The following is a 25,285-nucleotide window of genomic DNA, read 5'->3' as shown; positions in this document are numbered from 1 at the left end:
CAAACGGTGTAGACTTATGACTTGATATTTATTATTCGTTTATGTCCATTTTTTGTTTTTTGTTATTGCTTCGTTACTTTGATGCTGTGACGTTGATGTTGTCTTGTCTAAAATGTCATAGCTGGCTTTGATTCACATCGATAATTTATATTTTATTTCAATATGCTTCATAATCGCTAAATCTTCGAGTAAGAAATGAACATGGAAAGTTCTAGTGAAAGGAAGAATATCAATAAGGCCAAATCATACAGCATTCAGTCTCCACCACAAAATAAAATCAAAAGCGAGCCAGTGAAGCGTAAATCATTCTATGTTAACGATGCGGTAAAATCTTTAGATTTGGCTTTAGGAAGATTAAAAAAGAGTAAATTAGTGAATGGGGAGGAATCCGAGATGCAGATAGATCCAGTGACATCAAACAGGAATATGTACCTAGACTCTTGTCCTAGCTTCAACGGAGCTCATAGAAATGACAACATATCTTTGATGTCCATGAATTTTTCTCACTATGAGTTGATGAGGAATTTGTCGCGAACAAACTGCAACTCGGACGGTGCCCACAGCGGCAGCACCTGCAACGCTAACTCCACGCCAGACGACCTGCAGCTCAAGGACGAGCATCTGGAGAGGTACTTCCGCAGCGCAGAAATGTGGAACACGAACTTTAGAGAAGTTCACCCACATGTTCATTTCCAGTTACCCGAAAAATAATCAAGTTTTTTTTTACCCATGTTTGCTTAACCTTAAGACCTGTGAGTGATCAAATTGAATGAAACAATCAGGGATTTGCACTTAAATAAAACTTCCCAATGAACGATTACGTAAATTTCAAAATTTTATTTATTCAAAGAAACTTTACAATAATAACAGAATAATCTCAGAATTTACAAATGAAACGTACCAATCTATACAACACTGTAACTCTTAAACGAGATAAGATTTAACACTGATTAACAATAGGTAAACGTAGTATTTAGATGAATTTTCTAGGACCATCAAACAACGTGATGCTGAATATAATAACGACTACTGAGTTGTCTAACCCCAACTTTAATTATACGCTTTTGTTAGAATGGAGACGACTTTTAACCTAGAACGGTATCATACCATTCTTCTTGTAGTTTCGTTCAATGAATGCATCAATGCATCATCATGCATGCATCATGCATCATTCGTCTGTTATTATATTCAGTGCGCACACGTCTTCAATCTAACCGCTAAGGGAGCCATCACGGCATTCTAAGTTACGAAGGCGGACACTACACTGCAGCTCAACTGTACTCGAAAAAATTGCATTTCAGTCATTAAAATATAATATTACATAATGCAAACATATTTTTGATTGCATTTTGTAATGTTATCAAGAGCTTATGTTGTTCTTTTAAGAAATAATCAGACTGGCTCTACTAATAAAGTGTAGATTTGCAAGTACAGTTCAGCGTCACTTGCAGGGGATCCTAAGAACACAGCTTTACTGATTCACATTTATAACCACATCCATTGATGGACAAACTAGGACGAAATCTAAACACACAATAGAGATTCCTGAGGATACGAGAAAAAAATAATTATGTATTTAGCTGAAATTGGAATATGAAATAATTGACATAGTTCATCACATAGTTCCTACTTTCCAGCTCCAAGAATAAGATCAACTAAAAATGTTAACATTTTGGAAGACTAAGTCTATTCGATCCGAATGAAGTAAGGGAAATACACGTGCAAAGAAATCGATAGTCATTTTGGTGCTAAAATTCTAATAACAACCCAGAATTTTAATTTTGTTTCATAAAAATTGTCTAAACACGAATTAATTTGGTGTTATCCGCAGAAAACGACAACGCAGTAGAATTCCACGTAAGACTAAAAATAATCCTTACTTGTTAATAACTAACATCTGCTTCTCACTGCGTTACTAGCTTTCTATTCGGCACAGGCTTACCAATATTACGTCAGCTCCACACTGTCGCTGAACTGAGATGCGAATGCGTGAACATTGCCTAATTTATATAAGAGCTTTTATTTACCGTAATGAAAAAACCAGCAATGTATGCCGAATTCGCCAAAGTTTGGCAAATTGTTTGACGACAGTGTGGATACTTTTAAAGTGGGAGATTTAAAACAACGAATTTAACTCTTTTACGAATATCATATTCATGAAAACCATCCAAAAAGCAAGACCAACCCTGGAATGGTCAGCCTGCGCCTGGTGTTGCAGCTCATTGCTTTGTCTCAATCCACTAGCAAATTGTATGATATAATGTAATAACTAGAATACATTTGCTAAAGAAATCAATACATACAACATGATGTAAAATTTAAAGCACCCGGTTTCCGAACTCTCTCGTTTTTTAACTAACTATAAAATCTCATATGTTGTGTGATGTACACATAGCCCGTATTATATTGTCTATGATTGTTTCATAACTTTTGGAGAACAAAGCAATATCATTACTTTTATAATGGAAGAATTTCAAAATATCTAAATTAACATTAATCTTAGAATAATTAATTTTAATAATTACAACGAATTCGATTTCACTAGGCCCTACATATAATATCAGATGGATATTTAATAATTATTTAATATAATGTAATCCAATATCGTTAAAATTATGCAATAGAAGAATCACAGCATCCTTAAGACCATAACGGCAATTGAAATTAAACTCATCGACGTATCGTAGGTATTAATAAGTACAATGATTGTAAAATTTAGACCAAATTGGCAGTCTTCACAAACATGGAATGTACGATATGCGTCTATGCAGGTATCCGATAACACTTAACAAATATCGGCAAACGTTTATCTATACAACAACAATGATTATCTAGTAATGTCACAGTTACGGTGAAATCAACAACAATGGTAAACCCGTAGTCAACTATAACTCCGCTCTTGTCTTCATCTTCGTTGAAATTAGTACAGTCAACAAAATTGAGGATAATGAATTTTAACATTTTGCAAAACTTATTGTATATTTTTTTCAATTGTTAGAAACTCATGGTATTTTAGTCATATTTGTGTTGAATGTACTTGTTTTCAATGAGATCTCCAATAAGTAGGAAAGTGTGACTTGACTTGATACAAGTCAAATGATAATGTTTCACGACTCGACGCGATCCCAGACACGGACATTACAATACTATGTTCTAGATTTACAAACCAACTCGGTGACTGCCTACACGTTACTGAAATATCTATCAGAAAGGCAAATTTTCTAGCTCAATTAAATTCTATTTTGTACAAGCCTATACTCAAAATATGTATAATTGGTTTGAGTCCTATATTGAATTCTTTATTGGCTATATAATCATTTTCATAGTTTTAATTTTATTATTATACTATTTTAGTTTTGATTTGTTGACTGAAACGCTAAATTTGATTGCTTCAATTGCATATTCTGCTATTTTAAGACTACATTTATATCATTAAGAACTAAGAAGATTAGTAAATGGTGATGGGATGGAGCAAAAGCAGCTAAGGTTAGGGGATGGTCAAGGTCACTTCATTTCTAAATATTATAAGTTACTATAAAATGTATTTTCAATTAATATAATTTAGGAATAGGGTATCTACATCGTTACGAGGTATTCTCCAACAGCACTATATTTTTATTACAAACTTAACGTTTCAAAAACGGCTGTAAATTAAAATTTACATCATACAAAAGTCCTAATATTTTCCCTAAAATGATAAGCTCATGATGTAGTTATTTTTAACAACAATCGGATGAAAAGTACTACCGATGCAAACTGAACAACGCCAACAAATGTGTTCTCTTTTTTGTTTAAAACGAGATAAAAGCACATTCGTTCGCATTATGTGGCCCAGCGTGCGATGATAAGGATTTAACTCTTTATGATAACTAATGAGATATCGAATTGTATTTAAGTATAATTCCATGAATAAATCTTCAGTAGACAGAGCTGGATTATTTTTGAATTCTGTTTTAAAGTGCATATCTCTTTTATTGAACAGTTAGGTACATAGTAAAGATAACAGTAGAAAACAGTAGTAAACGCCTAAAGTGAAGAAGCTCGAAATTCTATGAGTAACAAGACAGTATGGCGCAATGGGCAGTGTAGTACATGGTCTTGCATAAGGTCAGGATCATGTGCAAGATCATGGACATTGCGTCCGACTGAAAGATGTTTAGTAATAATTACAAAATTATACTTTATTCACCTTCAGAATTTATTTCCTATCTAGGCTTTACTTATACTTTAGAAGACACAGTATGAAAATTTAGCCGAAAGGCGCTGAAGCGAAGTTTCATGAGGTCAATGAGAAATATTCAATTTGAAGTATTATTCTAACCACAGGCTTCCTTTCGCTTGTCTAAGTATATCAAAATCAATTCAAGTGTCCACATCCATTTGCCAGACTTGCAGTGCAATATCGAAGTGGACCTTTGGACTATTGATGGGTAGATTAGTAATTACATACTCATGAAAAACCGTGATAACCGAACGGATTTCTTATTATCATATGTTACGAGCTTACCTAATCACATAGCCCTCGACTGTCGCGGCGTCACAAATAATGTCGACACATTTTTATAAGGCGCTGCTGAACCAAACGAGGGGAACACATTTCGTTAAAGCACTATTTCATTTACATATTTACAGGCAGCGTTATGATAACAATTGGATATATTTCGGAACTGATTGGATTTGATACTTGGGCCCCATTCTATCTATCAGGAGGGGGCAGCTTGGTATCCTCTGGGTCCAAGGAGAGACATTCGCGGAGATAGTCTTCCATGGAACGATAAACGTGTTCGATGACACCCTTTAGATCGTGCCCTTCATCGGCGTAAGCCTGTAACGTAGAAATGTTCATTAATTAAGATACATGAACTAGGATACCGGAGATATATTGTAAATAAACACAAAATAGGTGATTATTACGATAGGATATATAGTGATATATGAGGCCCATAAGTGAGTGTGAGTATGAAATATACTCTGCAGTTGACCAGGAAGATAAGGAACATCTGCGACACGGACCTGGTATCTAAAGAGCACACCGGCGTCGGTGAGCGCGCGCGCGAGCTGCAGCGCGTGCACGTAGGGCGCGCTTAGGTCTGCCGTGCCGTGCAGCACGTACAGCGCGTGCGCGGGCACGTGGTGGGCACGCTGTGACGCGTCCGCCTCCACATACCCCTTGTAGTTCACCGCCGGCGTACCCAGGATGCGCTCCGTGAACGCTGCGTCTGGATATGTTGCAATATTGGCGTCACTTCGGATCGGTTAGATTAGCTAGGTTGTAAAGACACTGTGAGAAATCCACAAATTAATTCTATTATATTGCCACACGGTAGTAAGGTTGACTTTAACGATTGTCTCCGGTTGAAAAAACACATCGTTTCCTCTATAAAGAAACTCTTGAAAAGCTAAGTTAATAAGTTAGATAAATAAGTTTAAGTTTTTTCGTAGCGAGTTGACTCGAGATGTCAGTGGACACAACTACAGAAACGGGCACAACACACTCAAAAGCGCAGACAAATATTTGTAATGTTAGCACAGTTAAGAGACTCACTGTAGTAGAGCCAATCAGTGATGGGCGACACAGCGATGCCACACTTGAGCGTGGACTGCTGGGAGCCGAGCAGCATGGCCGTCACGTAGCCGCCGTAGCCCCAGCCCCACACCGCCACGCGTGTTACGTCCAGGAACTTGAACGTTTCTAATAAATATCTGGAAGGTAACAGGAATACAGTGACACACATTTCCTTCACAGCTGATAAGAAAAAATATTTTCTAAAGAAGATTGACGTCAGGTAAATCTATAAAATACAATGGTTATTTTGTTACGCGAACCCTGAACGTCAGGGCGAAGGCAGCAACGTCGGGACGTCACTTGCAACCAAGAACACGCAGACATAAGAGAGAGAACACTAAGAAAATTTGTAGTTGATAATATATTTGGTTTAGGGATCTTAGTTTTGTTAGTGATTCGTAGGTTATTCCGTTCTCGTGAATGACTTGCGAATCACAATCCCGTTAACGGCTGATCACTTGGACCTAATAGTAAATTCATCAATGAGACATTCATACCTAATAACAGCCAACTGGTCCGCCACCTCGACGCCTCCGAGGCGGCCTCTCAGCAACGCACGCGGCAGGCCTCTCGCGCCCGCCACGTCCAACTTCACGTATACCACGTCGTTTCTGGACGACATGTATGAGCCCCAGTCTACTAGAAACTCTTCTGTTACTTGTTGGCTACCGGGGCGGCCGTCTCTGAAATAATACGTTTTGGGCTAGACAGGTTTTGTAGTTATCAATGGAGAATTATGTGATGTAAAGGTTTCCGTAAACTATGGCTTGCAAAATACAGGGCGGCGGAAGGAAACGTAGCATAAACTTCTAATTTATAGAGAGGCACTGAAAGAAGATACTTACACATGAACTAGTACAGGGAAAGCGGCATCTCTAAGCTCCTCTCTCCAAGACGGAGGGAGAAGCAGTTGGACGCGCGCCCGCGAGCCACTACTCAGATGCACGTCGAACGAACGCCGCGTGGGCAGAGCTAGCTCGCGCAGGCGGACTGATCTGTAAGGAAAATATAGTATATGATGGACCTGTTTTAAGTTTTTTTTACATTTGAATAAGCAGAAAGAAAGAAAACATTTATTTGCCCAAAACATGAATATAAATGAGTATTTATATTCATGTTTTGGGCAAATATTCGAGTGAATATAACACAAATTGATATCAAAATGAATTAAACCTACATGTTTTACCGAATATAGGTATGCAAATATATAGGTATATAAATAAATAAAGAGGAATATGCTATCCACTACAAATAACTAAAAAATAAAGAATTATGATGTATAATACTAGCACTAAATTCTATCTGAGTCTATCATTAAAGAAATCATTTAAAGTATAATAACATTTATCAGTTACTTGAGGTGTTTTTTAAATAGATTTAAATTTAAGCTTTTATATTAATTTGGAATTTTGTTGTAATTTTTCGGTGTCATACATACTATACTGTGCATAACCGATAGATATCATGATGATTCCTCAATACAACATCAGCTAGATGAGGGGGGAATGAGCATTGGTTTTCACAAAGAACTAATCTTACCTGTAAGGCCTCGTGTCATACAATATTCTTTCTAGCTTATGAGTTCTAGCGTCATGAAGACCAGCCAGAGGGGGTCCCGGACCGCCGCATTCCAGGACGTAATGCGTGATGCCGACTCTCGGCTTTGGGGGGGAGAAAGAGGCTTTCCAAAAGGAGCAGTTAGCGTAGTGCAGCCTCGCCGGCCACACCGCCAACTCGCAAGTAAGGCACCGAGGCTCCTCACGCTCCGACCGCGCGCGGACGGAGTTGCTTCCTCCGCCGTAGCCGGGGTCCCGTACCACGTACACCTGTCTCTGCCCTGGTCTCTCTGCACTACCTGGTGAGACAATAAAGCCTATTAGGTTGGCTGCTTTGGGGATTAAGAACGAGCAGCTTGGTATAAATAACAACTATTGTCAATATATGACGTGAAAAAGAACCTGTGAAATCTAATTTCGGAATGAATGTTTTGACTTTATGAAGTTGCATAAAATGGTAGTTAAGCCCAAGTGTGTTCCATTGTATGACTAGGGGTTTTTAAAGTTTGGATTTTCAAAACACGATTTTGGCGCAAGACCTTAATCACTGAAACATACTATCGGGTCGGCGTTCACTAGTCGTGCATTAAACATGTGATTGGAAGGGGCTTCAATTGTTATAAGTCGTGTGTTGTTAGTAAACAATCCTGATGAAGTCACTCATCAACACTCAATACTTAATTTGATTAGCTTCTTCCATCATATCAGGGTGGAGTTTTGATATATTTAACTTTTCTTTGTCTAAACCTTTAAAAAAAGAATATTAGTTTACTTTTAAATCTAACATAAATTGTACGCTTAACATTTAATTTTGTAATGTAATTAATATTACCTAAATAATAAACTAAGTGGTTCTCCTGATCCCACGCCAGGATCTCAACAACCTCTACTTTGCCGTGCGAGAGCACAGCGATGCGCTGGCGCAGTACGTCCACATGCTTGATGTGCGTGTAGTACTGCCCCCCTCCCTCCTGTACCGCCGCTAGTAGGAGGAAAGCACTGCCGTCTTCTGAATATACCGGCTGTTGATGTACCTCTAGCCAAGGCTCATCTGTCGCCTTCTCTGAATGGGTCTAAAAATAATACTTTATGTGAGAAGAAAATTTATGCAGACTACAACATTTTAAAAGTGGTTGATAGTATGGTAATAATTATTTGTGAATGGTTTTCTATGCAGCAAAATAAAAGGTAAGCATCAGTTTTTTACTTTCTTACGTCAGTGTCAGCTTCTTGAATCTGTAATTTCGTCTACTTAGTTGTAGTAGTGTAAACCTAATGATATGATCAACCTTATCAATCTTATTAACAATCTCAAAAAGTAGCGGAAACAAAGTCTTCAAAGCCATATAAATGGCAAGCGACATGGTAAGTATCTAATTTTACTTTTGGGGACGCCTGTGCAAGAACCAGACGGGTGATCAGTCCTCCCATACTGGGACCATTTGACCCAGATCTTCAGTATCTTACTACACTTTATTAATTTTCGATTCAAAAATACATTCTTACCTCTGTGCACGTCCAGTTTGGTGCGTAGCAACTGCTGTAGACAGTGAGGTTCTGTGCTCTGTTCATCCACACTACTCCAACGTGAGAGTTATCCTTGCCCACCCACTGGGCTGATATGAGGTAATATTCCCTAAAAATATTATAATTTTAACGGTAAAAAGTAGGTAAACCTGCTTCTGAATTAAAAAAGTCAAAGATTTACACTTTCTTATTCTACAAATACAAATAGTCATTTAGTATAATAAATTAATACTTACATTCCATCCAATGTGGTCGGCGGTTTGACCTCCCATCTCGGCGGGGCCGTCGTATTCTGCACTGTTACTATCCATAACTTCACTTTCGGTATTGAGCTCCCCGGCTACAAAAACAAATTAAAAAATACACAATGAGTCAAGAATTGTTATATCATCTGTTGTGAGATCAACATTCTGTTCTTGGAGGAATTAAAAAAATTAATGATCTGAATTCAAAATTATTTCAATTGAATACTGTTGAAATAAAAGTTTATATATTGATCCAATTATATTGACCAATTTTTGATCATGAGTTGTATTTCAGCGTAGCAGGTTATATTTTGCACAAGTTTCTACCCATTCTCGGTATCAAGCTCCCGGGCTACAAGCAACAAGTGGCAGGCATCAGAAATGTAGACAGTTCTGACACTTCTTTTGTAAATCAAGAGCTTGTGAAGATAGTTTCGCTTTGCGCAATTTCCACTTGTTGGATGAGAGAGAAGGTCAAGTGTGAAATTTGAGATAATTTATGGTATCGTAAATAAATTAGGCGTACAACCTGGTATATTTATGATTACAATAATGTCGTTTTACAGGTTCTTGTTCTTGTCTTGCACTGATTCTGTAATCAGTGCTGTCAGATACCATGGAAACCTGTCTCTGATGTTTATTCACTCTTAAAGGTATAGGATAGAGCGCCGTAAATGTTTGGGGTCACACCATAATTGAACGTGATGTTTATTTAATATACGGATTACATCAGGTATTGGTCACTGGATTAATATTGGTCTGGGAAAACAGTGAGTCGGAATTTGTTTATTGTGCGTGCAGCGAAGATTATGTTGGAACCTCAAAGATGAGATCCCCGAAGGGGCTTTGGAAATCTCAGCTTTGATAATATATTTTAATCACCGTCGGGTATCTAATAGTGATGTGATCAGGGAAGACAGTAGGCATGGTGTTGTTCAACGTGGGTAGGAGGAAGCCAGATCGGGAGGCTCCGATGCCGCCAATGCCTTCGGAAATCTTCGGGAACCGCAGCTCGGAGACGTCGCTGTCGTCGTACTGCACGTACAGCACCAGGGTGCCGTCAGACGAGCCCCACGTCGCCGAAGGGGTCTTTGTCACCTCCTCTGAGAATGAGAAGTAATTGAAAATGTTAATATTTTCTCATTTTACTTAAATTGTATTCTTCATTCCAATAAAAAAACTATACAATATGCCGACCATATTTTTAAGTCATGGAATTACTTATCATGTTTCACATTCATCATCATCAGCCATTTTATTATCCCCACTGCTGGGGCACTGGCCTTCCTTATGGATAACCTTCCTCGCCACGCGGTCCCAATGGGGATTGGTAGGTATTATCAACTGCCAATAAAGTAAAAAAATTGACCCTTCATTAAACCATCCATGAAACCATAACGCTCACAGTTTGTGGTTGATTACAACGAAATAAAATCACCTTGATACAGCCAGTCGGATACTCCGTTGTAGACCTTGCCAGGTACGGCGTCAGTCGTGAGCCTGATGGGCGGGGTTCTTTTGGCGGGAGGCCCGGGGCGCGCCAGCACCTCGTTGTCGGCCACCAGTACGAGGGCCCCGTCAGGGCCCAACCACGATGCGTACTGCCACTCCCAGCTGCTCTGGCCCGTGCCGAACAGCGGTATTTGGTGGCTGGCGAAACATCATATAACTATACATTAACTATACTTTACATGCTTTAAGTATTCTGTTAATATAATATAATTTTGGATATGAATTATATAGGTAAACATGATCTTCAGCCTACATCAAATTTCTATCATCAAATTCATCGAACCACTGTTCGTTAAAAATTGTATGTACTGTGATAGTTACATCACTAATATTTGTTATAGATATTTTGAAATTAAGTACTGAAAGAAAATTCTTCAAACGAGAAAGACGAGTAATATAACAGTATTATATAAATAACTTTGTGATAAAGACACAATTTTATCAACATAATGTTTTTATAGCGCCCATTACATCCAAATAATCAAATATCTAATGGGAGGAACCATAAAACGTTATGGCGCAGTAAGTATGGTAAAATTGTAAAAAGAACTGCAGCGCGAGATACCTCCAATTTCATCTAAATGACTAAGACTGGTCAAATATTAGAGATATTTTGATCCTGGCATTAATAGTTGCTAAAAGTATTAATGAAATGGAAATTAAAACAAAATGGGAGTTTTGAAATGTTCATTTTCATAGTAAAATATTAAAAAAAAAAACAATTTTAAACTAATTCGGTGTATTCTACTGAATTCAGATTGTAATTTTAAATTTATTCATTGAAATTCAACTCAGTTTCAAAGAAATACCCTCGATGAGTAAGCAGGCTTAAGACAACCATTTTAACGGAATTAAAACTGCAATAAAAATTGACATTAAGAAGGATTTTAAAGTTTAGTCATTTTGAATTTCCAATCTTTTGGTTAACGTTGGACTCTGCAAGAAATATAAAGTGACAGAATCAAAATAACTTATGTAAAATATATTATATGAAATATATTCCACAAATATATTTACTCATAAATATTGAAATCGGTATAATATCGAATTTACATTAGTATCCTCAAACCTCAAATCGATTCCATCATCCGCGAGGCGACGGAAATTCTCAAAGATATGATTTGAAGGAGAAACGACCCGGGACACAGCCAGGTGTAGAGAGAAGGCTTTGTAAAACACCACAACACATTTTATTGGAAAAGTTGAATATAGAATATACTTAATAAATAAATAATAAAAATGTATGGACAAATCACACAGATTAAGTTAGCCCCAAAGTAAGTTTGAGACTTGTGTTATGGGATAATAACTCAACGACACTATATTTTATGACATATACATACATATATAGATAAACATCCAAGACCCAGGTCAATCTGAAAAAGTTCATTTTCCATGTTGACCTGACCGGGGATCGAACCCGGGACCCCTAGTGATGACTGTTATGCCACGGAGGTCGTCAAAGTCTTGGTTGTCTGTTGATAAACCAGCGAAATATTAAATACTTAGTTTTGGAAATATATATATAGAAAGCAAATAATATTATTTGCTTTGTGCTATGCACGCCGAGGCGTAAACCCATTTCCGTGTTTATGTTTCCAAAAACTGTTTATTGAAAACTAGTTCGCAGTTTAGTGAAAACCGCATGAAAATTCGTTTTTGAGTTTGTCATGAACGCGGCAGAGGACTTTTTATAATACGTAAGGAAGGATAGTTTCCTCTCTACTCTCGGCACTCTGTATTGAAAGGGAGGGCACTCTTTAATATTGCCTTTTTAAAGACCATTTTCCGCACAGAAACGTCTTAAAAACTTTCCGCCGAGGAAACAAGCTTTCATTAGCATTTTTTCATGAGTGTCGATTTGAATATACTTACTATTTAAACTTATGTAAATACCTACTAGCTGCACTCCGGGGCTTCGCACCCATGGGAATATTGGGATAAAAAGTACCTTCAAAACAATCCGTCTAGTAGATTTTGCGTGAAAGAGTAATAAACATACATGCACACATCCTTACAATCTTTGGCATTTAATATAGTATAGGATTTGTATTTACCATATGAATATGTTTTACTGTGAACTGAAGTTAATAAACCTGAGATAGCATATTAAATTTTCATAAAACATAATTTTATTGATAATAGGGCAAAATAACAAGACCTTATACATAACTATTATATATAACATATATTTGTCTCAATCTATACGTGCTTACACGATTTCCGTGCTGTTCATATCGACTAAGATTGGTCATATCTAGAGCATGAAGTTAGTCTCTTAGATTAATTAGAACGTTGTGTTAAACAGTAAACTAGTAGTTAAATTAAGCGCTGTCTTCATGTTTAGTGTTCTATCAACCTTGAAAAAATTTTTACTACGATAATAATGTTTCGTGCAGATTTATTAACGTGTCAGCTCTAAATCAAAGTGCACGAAACTGTATCATACCGTGAAATGTGTTCAAATGTTTACGATGTCATTACCTAGTAACACAGCCTAGTAGATACAATTTATTACACGGATTTGACTTTTGCAATATATTATCCAATGAATTAGGGAATGAATCCATTTGACAGCTGCTTTTTAGAATTCTGTAGGCAAAAGTTGTTGGAAATTAAGTTACTTGCTATAATGGTAGATTTTTGGTCGACTTTTTATGAACTGATTTTTTTCTTAAGAAATATATGTAATTGACATTAAAATAATATACCTACTTATTGTAATAAAATGCATTAAAGAAATAATCTATTTCGTAGATTGTCAATATAATAAATAAGTTACTTTGACAGCCAATTTTCACGCGCATTTGCGCGGTAAGTGAAATATAGATCTCGGATTGCTTGTAAATTTCATATACTTATCTTTGATTTGATATGCATTCACGACTGCAGCTAAGAGGTCCAATATCATAAAAATAGAAATAAAGTTAAAATTATCAATGCAGTTAAATGTAATGCCATAATGATTCATTCGCCCAATTAGTCAAGAATACTCGCCGGAGGAAGCTATAAAAATTCCGCCGAAACAGATAAATTTGTAAAAAAGAATTGAGATCGTGCAGACATTTTGTATTTGCTCCCTCGCAGGAAGTTGGGATCGTACTTATTCCTGTGTCGACAACATTTATTATGATTATCCCGTACATTCTCTACCTTCAGTGCTTTTTATCATCATAATTACATGTTTTTAAGACCAATCTGAAATCTATGTAGCTCCCTACCAAACTTTTGTTGCATGAATAGTAAGTAGGTTAGTTATGCTCGTATTAATGAAAGTTAAACTTTCCCTTGTCATGGGATATCTAAATGGATTATCAAAGGACACCATAAAATAAATACATTATATCTTACGTACTATATATACGTAACATAATTAAATTTAAGAAATTACGTGCTAAATACAGAGTAAAACATTCTGTAAGTAAATTAGATTTAGATTTATTCATATTCCATTTGTACCAAAATGCGAACTTGTCAGCCTCCCCGATATTGTTATCAAAATGACATTTGGCGAAGGTGCGGTGAGTGAAAACCAATTTCGGAATGCGAAATTTAATTTGCAGCCGGAAATATAATTATGGCTTTGGGTTCGAGGGCTCAACCCGGCGTCCGCACTGAGCGATGCATTTCTGTTCACTGGTACGACGCGATGTCACGCTGTGCTGTTAGTTAATTAATTTTACTGTTGACAATAAATGGTACTCTTCAATGGTATAAGTGATATGAACTTGGGTCACTAGTACCAAATTAAAAAGTAATGTTAAAACAACACGCTAATAAAGCTCATTCCTGTGGCCAGATTATCTTGTGTCATGACAGACACGGCCAAATCGATCGCTTTTTCTCGCGTAGAAAATCTTTTTATATACAAAAAGATGCACGATATTTCGTCGTTTCATAACGTCGCGCTAAAATGAATGCTTTATCGTAGCCTAAAGTTTTTGATAACAAGCACTGATTGTGCCTTTACAATAACTCGAATGTGCAGGCACGGGATATGGAAGGTTACGTTGATAACGCAAGCCACACGAAAGTACCAGTAACCGCACCGCGTTGCGCTGCCTTGGGTCGCATTTGTGACTCAACTAGGACGCCAAGCAAACCTTTACGACGTAATATCAAAAGCTACTCACTCATTTGTGACGTCATAAACAGTGTAGTGCGCTGTAAACGTCCGTCGATAGACCTGAGGAACACAAATTGAAATTTGCATAAGATCAAAATCAAAATCAAATCATTTATTCAGAAATTAGGCCTACACTGGCACTTTTTCCCGTCATATTCTAAATTAAACGATGTTTACCAAAGCTACAAACTACGAAAGAAAGAAGTATACTAAGAAATATATATACACATGTGACTTTTTATGCATTAGCAACATTTTATTTACATGCTCAGTCCATGATAGAAATAAGAAACAGCTGTTCTATACAAATCAAAATTGAAGCTAGCGGAAAATGTACTGATATTATCTTATCACGATTTCAGGGTTGTTGCCATCCCATAATTATACGAAAAGTTATTCAGTAACAGGGACTGAGCATGTTGATAAAATAATGAATAAGAAGTCATGACTACTTATGTTTGTATTATTTTTGTGCACCCTGTAGAAGACAAGCTGGGTGGTAATTTTATCATCCAAGTTAGTTTATAAGGAAGGCCCTTATGTATTCGTCTATCATTTACAAAAGCGTTTATAAATCGGACCAGCACTTTTGGCAACAAGTGCATTCAAAGTAACAAGTTCATAGCGTGTAAGTTCCGTTCGTCATTTAATAAGTTTACTAAGGACTGAAAGCATTAACTAGTAATTTATAAATAGAAGTATTTAAAAATCTACTCGACGACTAACTTAAGCAACTTTACAGCGAGGGTTTTTTTTAGATAGAAAGCTAATTAAAAGTTGGGCAGTTACCTCCTTGATATTGTGTTGGAAGAGAACGAAGCGCAAGTTTGGCGAGCACTGGTATCCGCGCACGTTGAGTTGTCTCTGCGATAAAAGAGGAGTTCAAATGAATCAAATTATAAGTTTATTTGTTCGACAAATTGAAAAAAACCCCGACTTTCAATATTCATTTCGCTACAACTTTTGAATGGTTGAACCGATTTTGATCAAACATATCTGAGTACCACCGCATAAAAATTAGCTATCAAACAAAAAAAATCTCATCCAAATCGGTTCACCCATTGATGAGCTACGGTGCCAGGTACGCAGACAGACAGACAGACAGACCAATAGACAGACAGACAGACCGATAGACAGACACACTTATAATACCCCTCTTTTTGCGTCGGCGGTTAGAAATGAGAATGAATGGTAAAACATTCTGATGAAAAATAGAATGAAAGGTAAAACTTAAGTATATCATGCTTTTATTTCTGGGTGCAACAGCGCCAGGAGTCGATTTTTTATTCGATTCTTTTAAATTAGCCGCTTCATATGTTTTTGAGCGCACTGCGATTATGGCGTCTCATCCTAATCATACTTCCTTCACAATCGCCTGTTTACATAACAACGCGTTTGGTTCATATGTTATGTAGGGAGTGTTCGACTTGTAAACGATTAGCACTAGACTGGAATTGAGAATAGTATAGGTACAATTGAGTAAATTTTCACCACCTTTACACGAACATCGGTAATCAGATCCCAGTATGCATTAAATTGGGCGAGGCGGTCTCACCGGGCTCTATATATAGAGCTCGCTCATTAGATTGTAGAGATAGCGAATGCAGAAAGCTTTCAGCCCAGGGTGTGGTGATGGCGATAATTACTTCGCACGAGTAAGGCCGCACGTACCTACCCCATTATTTAATTTAATGTCAGTAAATAATGTAGAGCTCATTAAAGCACACGGTATAGAAGAGCCATTCATGTCATACACTGGGCTTGAATAACCTTACAATTTCAATAACATTTTACAAGCTTTTATTCAGTTTCAACTGTCCCGATGTTTGTTAATGCTTGTCTGTCTGGGGACCACTTTTTATCGCATAAACTATTTTGTCCTATTGTTCTTTGGCATAACGACTTTGGCATACAATATTTTGGTATAATAGGTCTAAGGCATAATTGATTTTTGGCATACGGGTAAATGTAGCATAATTGACTTTTAGGTTGGGTTAGGTTAGTATGGTTCAAATTGTTATGCGTAAACAATCATGCTTAAAAATCATTATTCCATAGTACAGTATGTTGTGTTACATTATGGCTTAAATTTTTATGCTTATAGATAGAGACCCGTCTGTCTGTAATCATATCTTATATTTATGATGATGTATAGAGATGCCAATAGGTCTTGATGATATTTGATTCTAAACAGGACATTGTAATCAGGGCTTGGCAATACAGTTGACAATATTTGAAAAAATAGATAACAACATACAATTTACTGTCTACGGCTTAGTAGTTTTCTCATCCCATAAACATACATAATCACCATTGCATATAATAAAATAAGCAAGAAACTATGTTATTTTTAAAAGACACAATGCAAGAGTTATGCTTCTGTGTAATTTTATTTTGCGAAGCAGTGCAGGCGCATAATGGTCCGTTCCGAACACACGGCAGAGATTTTAAGTTTTAATGGAACTCTCACGTTGACCAGGTCGTCCATTCAGCACCTTCTATTAACGCGATGAAAAGGAAACATTTTATTTAGATTGAATTTTGCAATGACCGCCATAAAGGAAAGTTATGGATTTCCTGGCATTTACAGGCGGGCTTTACTTTGCGCGAAATCTTTAGCATTTCGTTTGGGAAGGTCTGTAAATCAGTTTTATTTGTAACACTTAGGTAACTTCTTGGTATCTATACATTTATACATAATATGTGAAAATAAAAACGTACAAAAACATAACTTGGACATTTTCAATACTGCTGTTCGTGTATTCCTGCCAGACGTTTCAGAATAAAATTTATTATGTGTGTGGTGAATTTAGTTCCATCGAGCTGTAATGTAGTTAGTATGGTAACCCTGGTGTTAGTGAGACGGCCGGGTGTAGTCATGTATTATTATGTATATACTGACGAGAGTGTGGTTGGTGACCAGCACAGAGAGCGTGTTGTTGAAGGTGTCGAGCGCCAGTAGGCCGCCGTCGTCCGCCTGGTACACCAGCTGGTGCGAGCTGACCCAGGTGGTGGGCAGACGGTCCCCTGTTAAGTCGCCTCGCAGGAATTCGTCCAGACGCATCCGACGACCCGACCAGTATAGCAACTCGTCCACATATCTGAAAGCATACAAAATAATCTCATTATGATCGAAAATTGAAAAAACATTTTTTTTTTCAGTTTTCTTTAACAAAAGTTTTAAAGAGTTCATATTACTATTTTGGCAAAATGAAATAAAACATTTTGGTTTCCTCTGTAGATAAATCTTTTTATCTAAAATATCATTCTGGAAAACATAACGAACTACCAACTAGATAAAAGTTAACCGCACTCAGAATTTGAGAATGAACAGAAATAGAAGTGCCAAGTTTGAAATGAGGTTTTTATTTTCTAAATACCCTCCTTGAGCGTCCGCGTCGTTTCAGCGAAATTTTATTTAAAGGAAATTGTCTTACTACTTGTGGCAGTTTCTGTTTTAAATCCTAACTTAGATTTATTTCCTTTTAATACCTACTAGACTTTAAGCTTCGAAGCCTCAATGCAGAATAAATTTCCCTGCAAACAAATTTCTATGCCTTCATACCGTGTAATAGACTAATTTCGCTAATATGCAAATTGAACCTGTTACCAGCAGCTCGGTTGGTTATTATGCGCAAATGGACGCATATGCACCCTGTTATTTAAATTCAATTTGGGGAAACATGCGATTCGCCACAATTCGCAATTACCGCTCAAATTATTTTATGAATTATGGTGATAATAGCGATAAAATGCGGTGCTATAGTACTTACTTACAATCTCTTTTCTTAATAATTCTGAGTAATCGGATTTATATAATGCATATATAAATATATCATGACCATAACATAATTAAAATAGGTACCAAGATATACTAATGATTATATTTTGTACTCACCCTAACAAATAAATCGCTGTGACGATGCCTGCTATCACAAAACTGATGACCATCAATGAGAAGATGATGCTTCTCCAATTGTGGCCATCTCCTTGATACAGATCCTGCAACAGAAGCACAGTTAGAAGTTCGGAGTCAGCGCCGACTTATCGAAATTTTATCTCCAGAATCGTTGGCTGAATTCTAATTTTACACTGCTGAGTTTTCCCGATCCACGTACGAAGTCATATCTCGTACTTCGACGAAAGAATTTTGCATATTTAGGGGAATACCACGTTGAATTTAATGGAATCATCTAAATTCTCGATGTTTAATCTAGATTTTTACGATAGATTCGTACGAAGTTTGGATAATTTTTTGTTATTCTTCTGCAGAGGAAAATTTTCTCAAATGATGTAATGAAAAGTTTAATTCTAGATTCTGATATTCGACAATCGCTCGAAGTCGTGAATAATATCTGAAAGGTCGAATATTCTAGTAGCCAAATTTATTTAGGTAGAGACCTATAAAAAGGTGTAAGGACGGGAATTTGATTTAAAGCGACGGGTGACGTTCGACCCCGACATTGCTTGTCGAACACTAGAATAACCTTCCTTACAATGTACTTGTGCTGAAAATCACATAAAAGAAATTTAGGTTGTATTTACATTAAACATTTATTGATCTCTTAATAATAAGTGCGCTAAAATATAATGAAAATTTTTTACACGCTTCAAATTCAAGTACTTTTTCTTTTTTATCTAACCGGCCAGTGCAACCAAACATTATTTACATTTGATTTTATTAATTATCAAACAACATACTCGTAAAAATCTATTATATTATTGAGCAGATTTTTAAGTTTAATGTAAACAATTGCCAAATTAATGATTTTTCGTATTATTGAAATGGACAGAACACAATGTAGCTCGTTACGATATGTGCTGATTACGACCATTTTACTTAATATCCCAGTGGTTGTGGTTTTTGTTTGGTTAGTTTGTGCACAATTTGCGCACGATAAAATATTTGATAGTAATAGTTACATTTCAACATCCTTTTAGCATATAAATTGAATTGGATATTGAATTTGGAACTGACCTCTTCCTTGGCGGACTTGGGGTCGGCGACTTGTAAAGTCTCGTCGGGCGGGAGGCGCCAAGAGCCGCCGCCGCCGCCGCCCGAGCGGTCCGTGTGGCCGGTGGCGTGCATGCGCCGCCGCCGCCGCCGCCGCCGCGCCCGCACCCGCCACCGCGCCGCGCTACGCCTCCGCGCTCGCCCCGCCTGCGCCCGCGCCTTGTGACGCGCACGCCCGCTGCGCTCTTGTCGCTTGCCTCGCGGATCGCCCCATCACTGTTGGACAAATAACGAATTTTAATTTTCACGATTCATTGATATTGAGTAAAGATCGAGTTTCCTAGTTGGAAATTAATCTAGGGTAGATCATCAAGCTGGATACGAGGAAGTGGTTCAAAAGACATACGTATTAGTAAATGAACCAAGAGGTTACTTATAAGCTTGTAAACAAACTGCTATGAAGTTTAATATACAATCAATAAAATTCTGTACTTATGAACTCGTATTAGAAACAAAACTAAGTCCACGGCGGAATGTGACAAGGATCTTTTACGTTATTTGACTTCGAAAACCTAATAACAATGTACTAATAGGAGATGTCTTAGTATAAGTGTCGTCCGTCACACGTGAATGAAGAATAAAAGAGTCCTAGGTGTAAATGTGAGCTTAATTTGCGATCAGTGAACGAACGGGCGTGTCGAAGAGATCGACTGCCATTGGAGTGCGGCCAACTCGATCGCAACTCAATACATTCACTTCAGACTTTACGAGTTCGTAAAACTTTTATCTAAACTGTTCTTGCTGAAAGGTTTTTTAAAACCAGTTTTATTGTAGGTACGAATATTAAAATTAGTTCTCTTTTCGATAATTTTAACATTACCCTTCTATCAGTGACAGTTTAAAGGGCTTTTAGATACATCGCTAAAGGCAGTGCAAACATAATAGTAATGCGTCCGTTCATATTTTACATGTATTGTAAAATATGAACGGGCAATTTGACCATTGCTTGCGCCACAGTTCCAAAATCAACCTGCTATAGTTTGTGTAAAAGAAATCTGCACAGAAGGTGAAGTACAGTGAATAAAAAAGGAAGTATGTCCATTACTGACTTAGTTTTTTTCACACACGCTTTTAGTGGTTTCGGCAGAGAAATGTGCCCGTTTGGCAAGAATACGGCCTGATGTTTTTTTCTCTTTTGTGGGCTAAGTAAACCGAAGAGCGTTAATTGTAGTTTGCGGCGGGTAATGGCTTTAGGCTTTCGCAGATTTTATCTGCGACCGCTGACTTGTTATTCCTAGACTGTAAATTTTCACACGAAACTAAAATGATATTTGATTGTGGCTATATAGCACCTATCATCTGAGCATTATCCCGGTGATGATCAAGATGAATAAAATTATAGACAGACAGTTTTATCATACAAGTAGATGAGTATTAGAAAAAGAAAACAATTTGGAATGATCTATAAGTAAAGTTATCTCAGATCGCAGCCCTATATATATTATTTTGTTGGAATAATTCTGTGACAGAACGCTGCGGTTTCACGCTAAAAAAGTAACGATCTTAATATTTTTGTTTTTATTTTTTAATATTTGAATTTTTCTTTAGAAAAACCGCGACGGGCTATCATCACCAGATTAGCTACAGTTACTGGAAGTATTGTTTAACCTGTGCTACAGTTTGCTTGGTTTGTTTCATTAGTCAAACTATTTTTTGCCATTTAGCTATAAATATGGTGTACATATTTATAAAAAAGTCACCGTAATCCGGAACAGCATCTTTTTTTCAATGATTATTGACACAACCAGTGGTTTTAACTTAACTTAACTTTAAGGACAATTAATATTCTTCGAGATATTATTAAACACAACTTAAAGGTTATATACCCTTTTTAAGCAACTCGTTTAATCACTACACAGTATAAAACAAAGTAGTTTCTTTCAGTGTTTATGTACTTATGTTTTAAAATCTACACAACTGATTTTGATGTAGGTTTTTATTACGTATATAATTTATTACGGTTTTACCCGGGTAAAACCATACACATATATTTATGTATGTATGTATTATCATATATTATATTTCGTATGCAAACTATAAATCTCGTATAATACCTTGACCTTGTCGAGAAAATACTGAATTTAACTTTATTCAGTATCCCAAGTTGTGTCTGGTGGCTTAGATAAATGGCGAGCTATAGACCTGAGCCAGGAAACTGCCAGTGGACTGCAATTTGGGCATTAACGGTGTTTCTTATAATTATCTCTGGGCTTTAGAGCCGTTTTATTTGAGCTTTATTGCCGTTCTGGCCTCTCGATGCTCAAGGGGATTGATATAACTGCAATGCAGATGTGGACATGACACCGCGTATCTCACAATTAACGCGCTCTCAGGAACAGGGTACATCACTAGGGAAATAGGAAAACTGTGGAATAATAAACACTATTCAATATTTATCGTCAGAGGTGACCAGTGCGACACGTATGCGAGAATAATGTTGCAATTTCAATAAAAACACGAAGTAGTGTGACTTCCTTTACTTTTCCAATCGTTTTTAAATGTTTATAGTCTGTACGTTTCTGTGAATTATGTTCACTTAGTTTAATTAGTTGGAAAATACTCTGTATTTAAGTTATGGAATTGTTTTGTGCGAGACCTATTCGTGCACATTTGTACAGTATCATGAATATACTTCAATTAATGTACTTATACTATAACTATATAGATTATTTTACAGATTCGTTGGAGTTCAATCCGATCCTTATTAATGTATCGGTTGTCACTGCAGCGGCAGCCCTGGCTCAGAGCCAGGGTTCTATTCAATTTGCTGATCCTATCTGTACAGTGGTTCCGCAGTTAATCGGATAGTTTTTATGACGCCATAAAGACGATTAAAACGAGCTCCCAAATGCAGATGTAGGGTCAAGGAAACTAATGGAAGTGCTGTACCGTTTTGAAAGAGATCACTTTCAGTTGGCATCAGAGCCAAGATTTTTTTTGGCATTTGAATTATATTTCAATAATATTTAAGATATAGATATATTTTTATGACATAATGTAGACATATAAAAATAATTTCATATGATAATAATTGTCTAATTCATCCTAATCTATGGTCTACAAATGTATGGTTTACCCTGGTCTACCTACAGTACAATTTTAAAACCTTCAACCACAGGCCTAATTACATGTTGTTTATATAAGAGAATCGAAGTGACTGTGTTTGTTAACAGTTAATTTTTAGTTGTCTGTGATTATATATTCCCTCAATTAACTTAATTTTAACAAGATTTTATTTTTATTCACAACTTAAATATCTACCTACACGACATGGATGATACATCATTCTAGTATTTTCTTTAGTCGTGTAACACCGTAAAACTCAGTGTACATCCTAGCAGTAATTAATGTTACGTCTCGCTTCAGTAATAAAACGAAATGCCGTTAAAAGAGTCCACTATAAAACGATTGCTCGCCCTCTGATACGAATTCACGACGACGTTTAGATCCGATACAGTTGGCGCTTCCGCGGAAGTGTTTCAGCTGTAAAATGGTTACGATCCACTGACCAAACTTGAGACGAAGGACTTTGAGACGAAACTGTTATGTAAGGAAGCTCTTGTGCAATGTTAGTTGAGAAGTAATATACGCTGAACTTTTCAAAGAAGGCAATAAATACCAAGGTTCTATCAATTTGCGTAAACCTCTGTATTTTGAGGTACTTTTGAACTAAATTTGGACCATGTTAAAAAGATTAATGGTGTAGTTTGTACGGCCATGCGTTGTGAATATGATTTAGGTAAAGCATGCTTTCGTTTACGGGGAGGGTCGGGATTTTGTATTGTAATATATTTAGAACTAGCCGCGACCCGCGGTCGCGTATGATTGATCTCGGGTCGTATATACTTATCCCAAATTTCATTAAAACCGACCTAGCGGTTTAGCCGTGAAAGCACGTGACAAGCAGATTTTCATAATTATAATATTAGTATGGCTACGATCTCCAAATCTGAAAGGTAAATTTGTCCAATTTTTATAGATATTAATCCGATAAAAATGCAGCGTGTTATAAACTGACAAGATCCAAATAAACCGAATTGGCAGCAGGCCAGTGGTCGCCACAGTGCTTTCTATCAATTCGCCATTTTATTGCTTCATTTATGCTCTGGCAGGCTGTCGTGTATCGAAATGTCGGCGAAAGTTGACTTATGGCGTCGTAAAATGAGCTTGATTGCTTGTAGTGTATATTGTGGCAATATGTAATGTAGATATTACTGAAGGTTATAAATGGAGCTCAAACCGTTTTGTATAAGGTAAGCAACGTCATTCGGGAAGAAATTTGTAGCAAACTTCAAATGTAATAACGACCCATTCATACGTAAACTTTAGGTAAATATGTTTTAATTTTAAAGTATTCTACTTTTTCTATACAAATATAAAATCCTAAAGAATTTTCACAAGATTTAGTTTCCTCCAGTATAGTTGGAAATACGGTTGGATAACTGCGTGTGAAAGGATTTAAAACGACATTTTTGGCCGTTTTAACTCCTTTTATCGACCGGTATTCTCATACGACAACCAAGAGAATGGAGTGGTCTTATCCTAGGGCGGGAACCACACACCCAGATTTCACTCAGTTGGACATATCAAGCAAGTGAAAAGTTTAACAAAATGGTGTGAAATCCACTCGCCGGATCGAACGATTAATCTCTTTATCGGGGCCGTAAGTCGGGCTTTGATCCTTCGCGGATTCGCTTTAATTAAATACCTACTGCGAATCTATATTAATACCTTCTCAAAGGGCATTAATAGATATCGACTATTAAATTGGTAATTCGGTAAATTAAAAATGTATGTTCAATATTAGATTTAACTTGAGGGTGTGTGTAGTTTATGGAATTTATTTGTTTGGTAGACGCGTAAGTTAATTTCACCATACTTATTATTAACTCTATTAAAAATACGTTGTTTTTTAACGGAGTGTGAAAGTAACTACTCGTCTAGAAAATACCTTTACTTTCTAATGTAATCAACTCAACTGAGCAATTACAGACACTTCACGTCAAACGTTACCCATAGGTTTACACAGGTACATTATTACTAGTATAACATTTACATACTTGCGTATTTTTAATTAGCAAAATAATCGTACACGATTAAAATTACAAAAATCACGGGCGCATTTCACCCAAAGTTTCCATCGGCCCTTTGTGATAAAATACCTAAAATAATAAGCAAAGTTAGGAAACAAACGGTAAATAAGCTAATAAAGTAAATAACTCTGCATCCCATTCTTCAGAATGAACAAATCCGTTAATAAAAGACTCAAACAGTGTTAAAACTGTTTAATGAATCAAAAAGTTTGGGGCCGCGAAGTTCTATGTTAATGAGAATATTCTGGATTAATTACTTCTTACAAGCTTTTACTTATCTTGAAATGTAACCATGTCACTATGTGTATTCGGGTGGAAAATTGCAACTGAATTTTGAAGTAGGTATCTTCAACCGATTGAGCTGAAACTTTGCACACAGGATTGCGTGTGCTTTTGCTTTGAAAAAAAAAAAACAAATGCACACGTTAACATGTAAAGGACTGACGACCTTTATGAGTATCTAAATAACTACACATATTATAATAAAACTGTAAGTTGGCTATGTCTGTACATAGAAGATATAAAAGACAATATTTTTTAGAATTTTTGTCTATCTGTATGTTTGTTCGCCCATCACGCAAAAACTACATACTATATGGAATTTAATGCGGTTTTCACAGTATAGCGTATTTATTATCGTAATAAT

The 25,285-nt window shown here is 36.6% G+C and overlaps 2 protein-coding genes across 2 annotated transcripts in view; one reads left to right on the top strand and one right to left on the bottom strand.

Moving 5' to 3' along the window:
* The first annotated feature begins 35 nt into the window (after positions 1–35).
* LOC128671235 (uncharacterized) lies at positions 36–826 on the top strand. The gene has a single exon (XM_053747560.2). The coding sequence runs from the start codon at positions 196–198 to the stop codon at positions 709–711; it is 516 nt and encodes a 171-aa protein (XP_053603535.1). The 5' UTR covers positions 36–195; the 3' UTR covers positions 712–826.
* Positions 811–25,285, bottom strand: part of LOC128671200 (inactive dipeptidyl peptidase 10) — an 85,010-nt gene continuing 60,535 nt past the window's right edge. The window contains exons 3-18 of the mRNA XM_053747505.2: positions 19,511–19,762; positions 18,431–18,534; positions 17,435–17,633; positions 15,322–15,396; positions 14,540–14,592; positions 10,333–10,544; positions 9,777–9,997; positions 8,886–8,989; positions 8,629–8,758; positions 7,955–8,195; positions 7,106–7,421; positions 6,412–6,561; positions 6,064–6,249; positions 5,546–5,703; positions 5,014–5,219; positions 811–4,825 (exon numbers count right to left, since the gene is read on the bottom strand). Of these exons, the coding sequence (XP_053603480.1) occupies positions 4,697–4,825; positions 5,014–5,219; positions 5,546–5,703; positions 6,064–6,249; positions 6,412–6,561; positions 7,106–7,421; positions 7,955–8,195; positions 8,629–8,758; positions 8,886–8,989; positions 9,777–9,997; positions 10,333–10,544; positions 14,540–14,592; positions 15,322–15,396; positions 17,435–17,633; positions 18,431–18,534; positions 19,511–19,621 (2,595 nt within the window). The 5' untranslated portion in view covers positions 19,622–19,762 and the 3' untranslated portion in view covers positions 811–4,696. The remainder of the gene's footprint in view (positions 4,826–5,013; positions 5,220–5,545; positions 5,704–6,063; positions 6,250–6,411; positions 6,562–7,105; positions 7,422–7,954; positions 8,196–8,628; positions 8,759–8,885; positions 8,990–9,776; positions 9,998–10,332; positions 10,545–14,539; positions 14,593–15,321; positions 15,397–17,434; positions 17,634–18,430; positions 18,535–19,510; positions 19,763–25,285) is intronic.

This window comes from Plodia interpunctella, chromosome 1, assembly GCF_027563975.2.
Source record: "Plodia interpunctella isolate USDA-ARS_2022_Savannah chromosome 1, ilPloInte3.2, whole genome shotgun sequence".
Taxonomy (NCBI): domain Eukaryota; kingdom Metazoa; phylum Arthropoda; class Insecta; order Lepidoptera; family Pyralidae; genus Plodia; species Plodia interpunctella.
The sequence above is the reverse complement of the archived record's forward strand: the minus strand, read 5'-3'. Positions and strand labels throughout refer to the sequence as shown.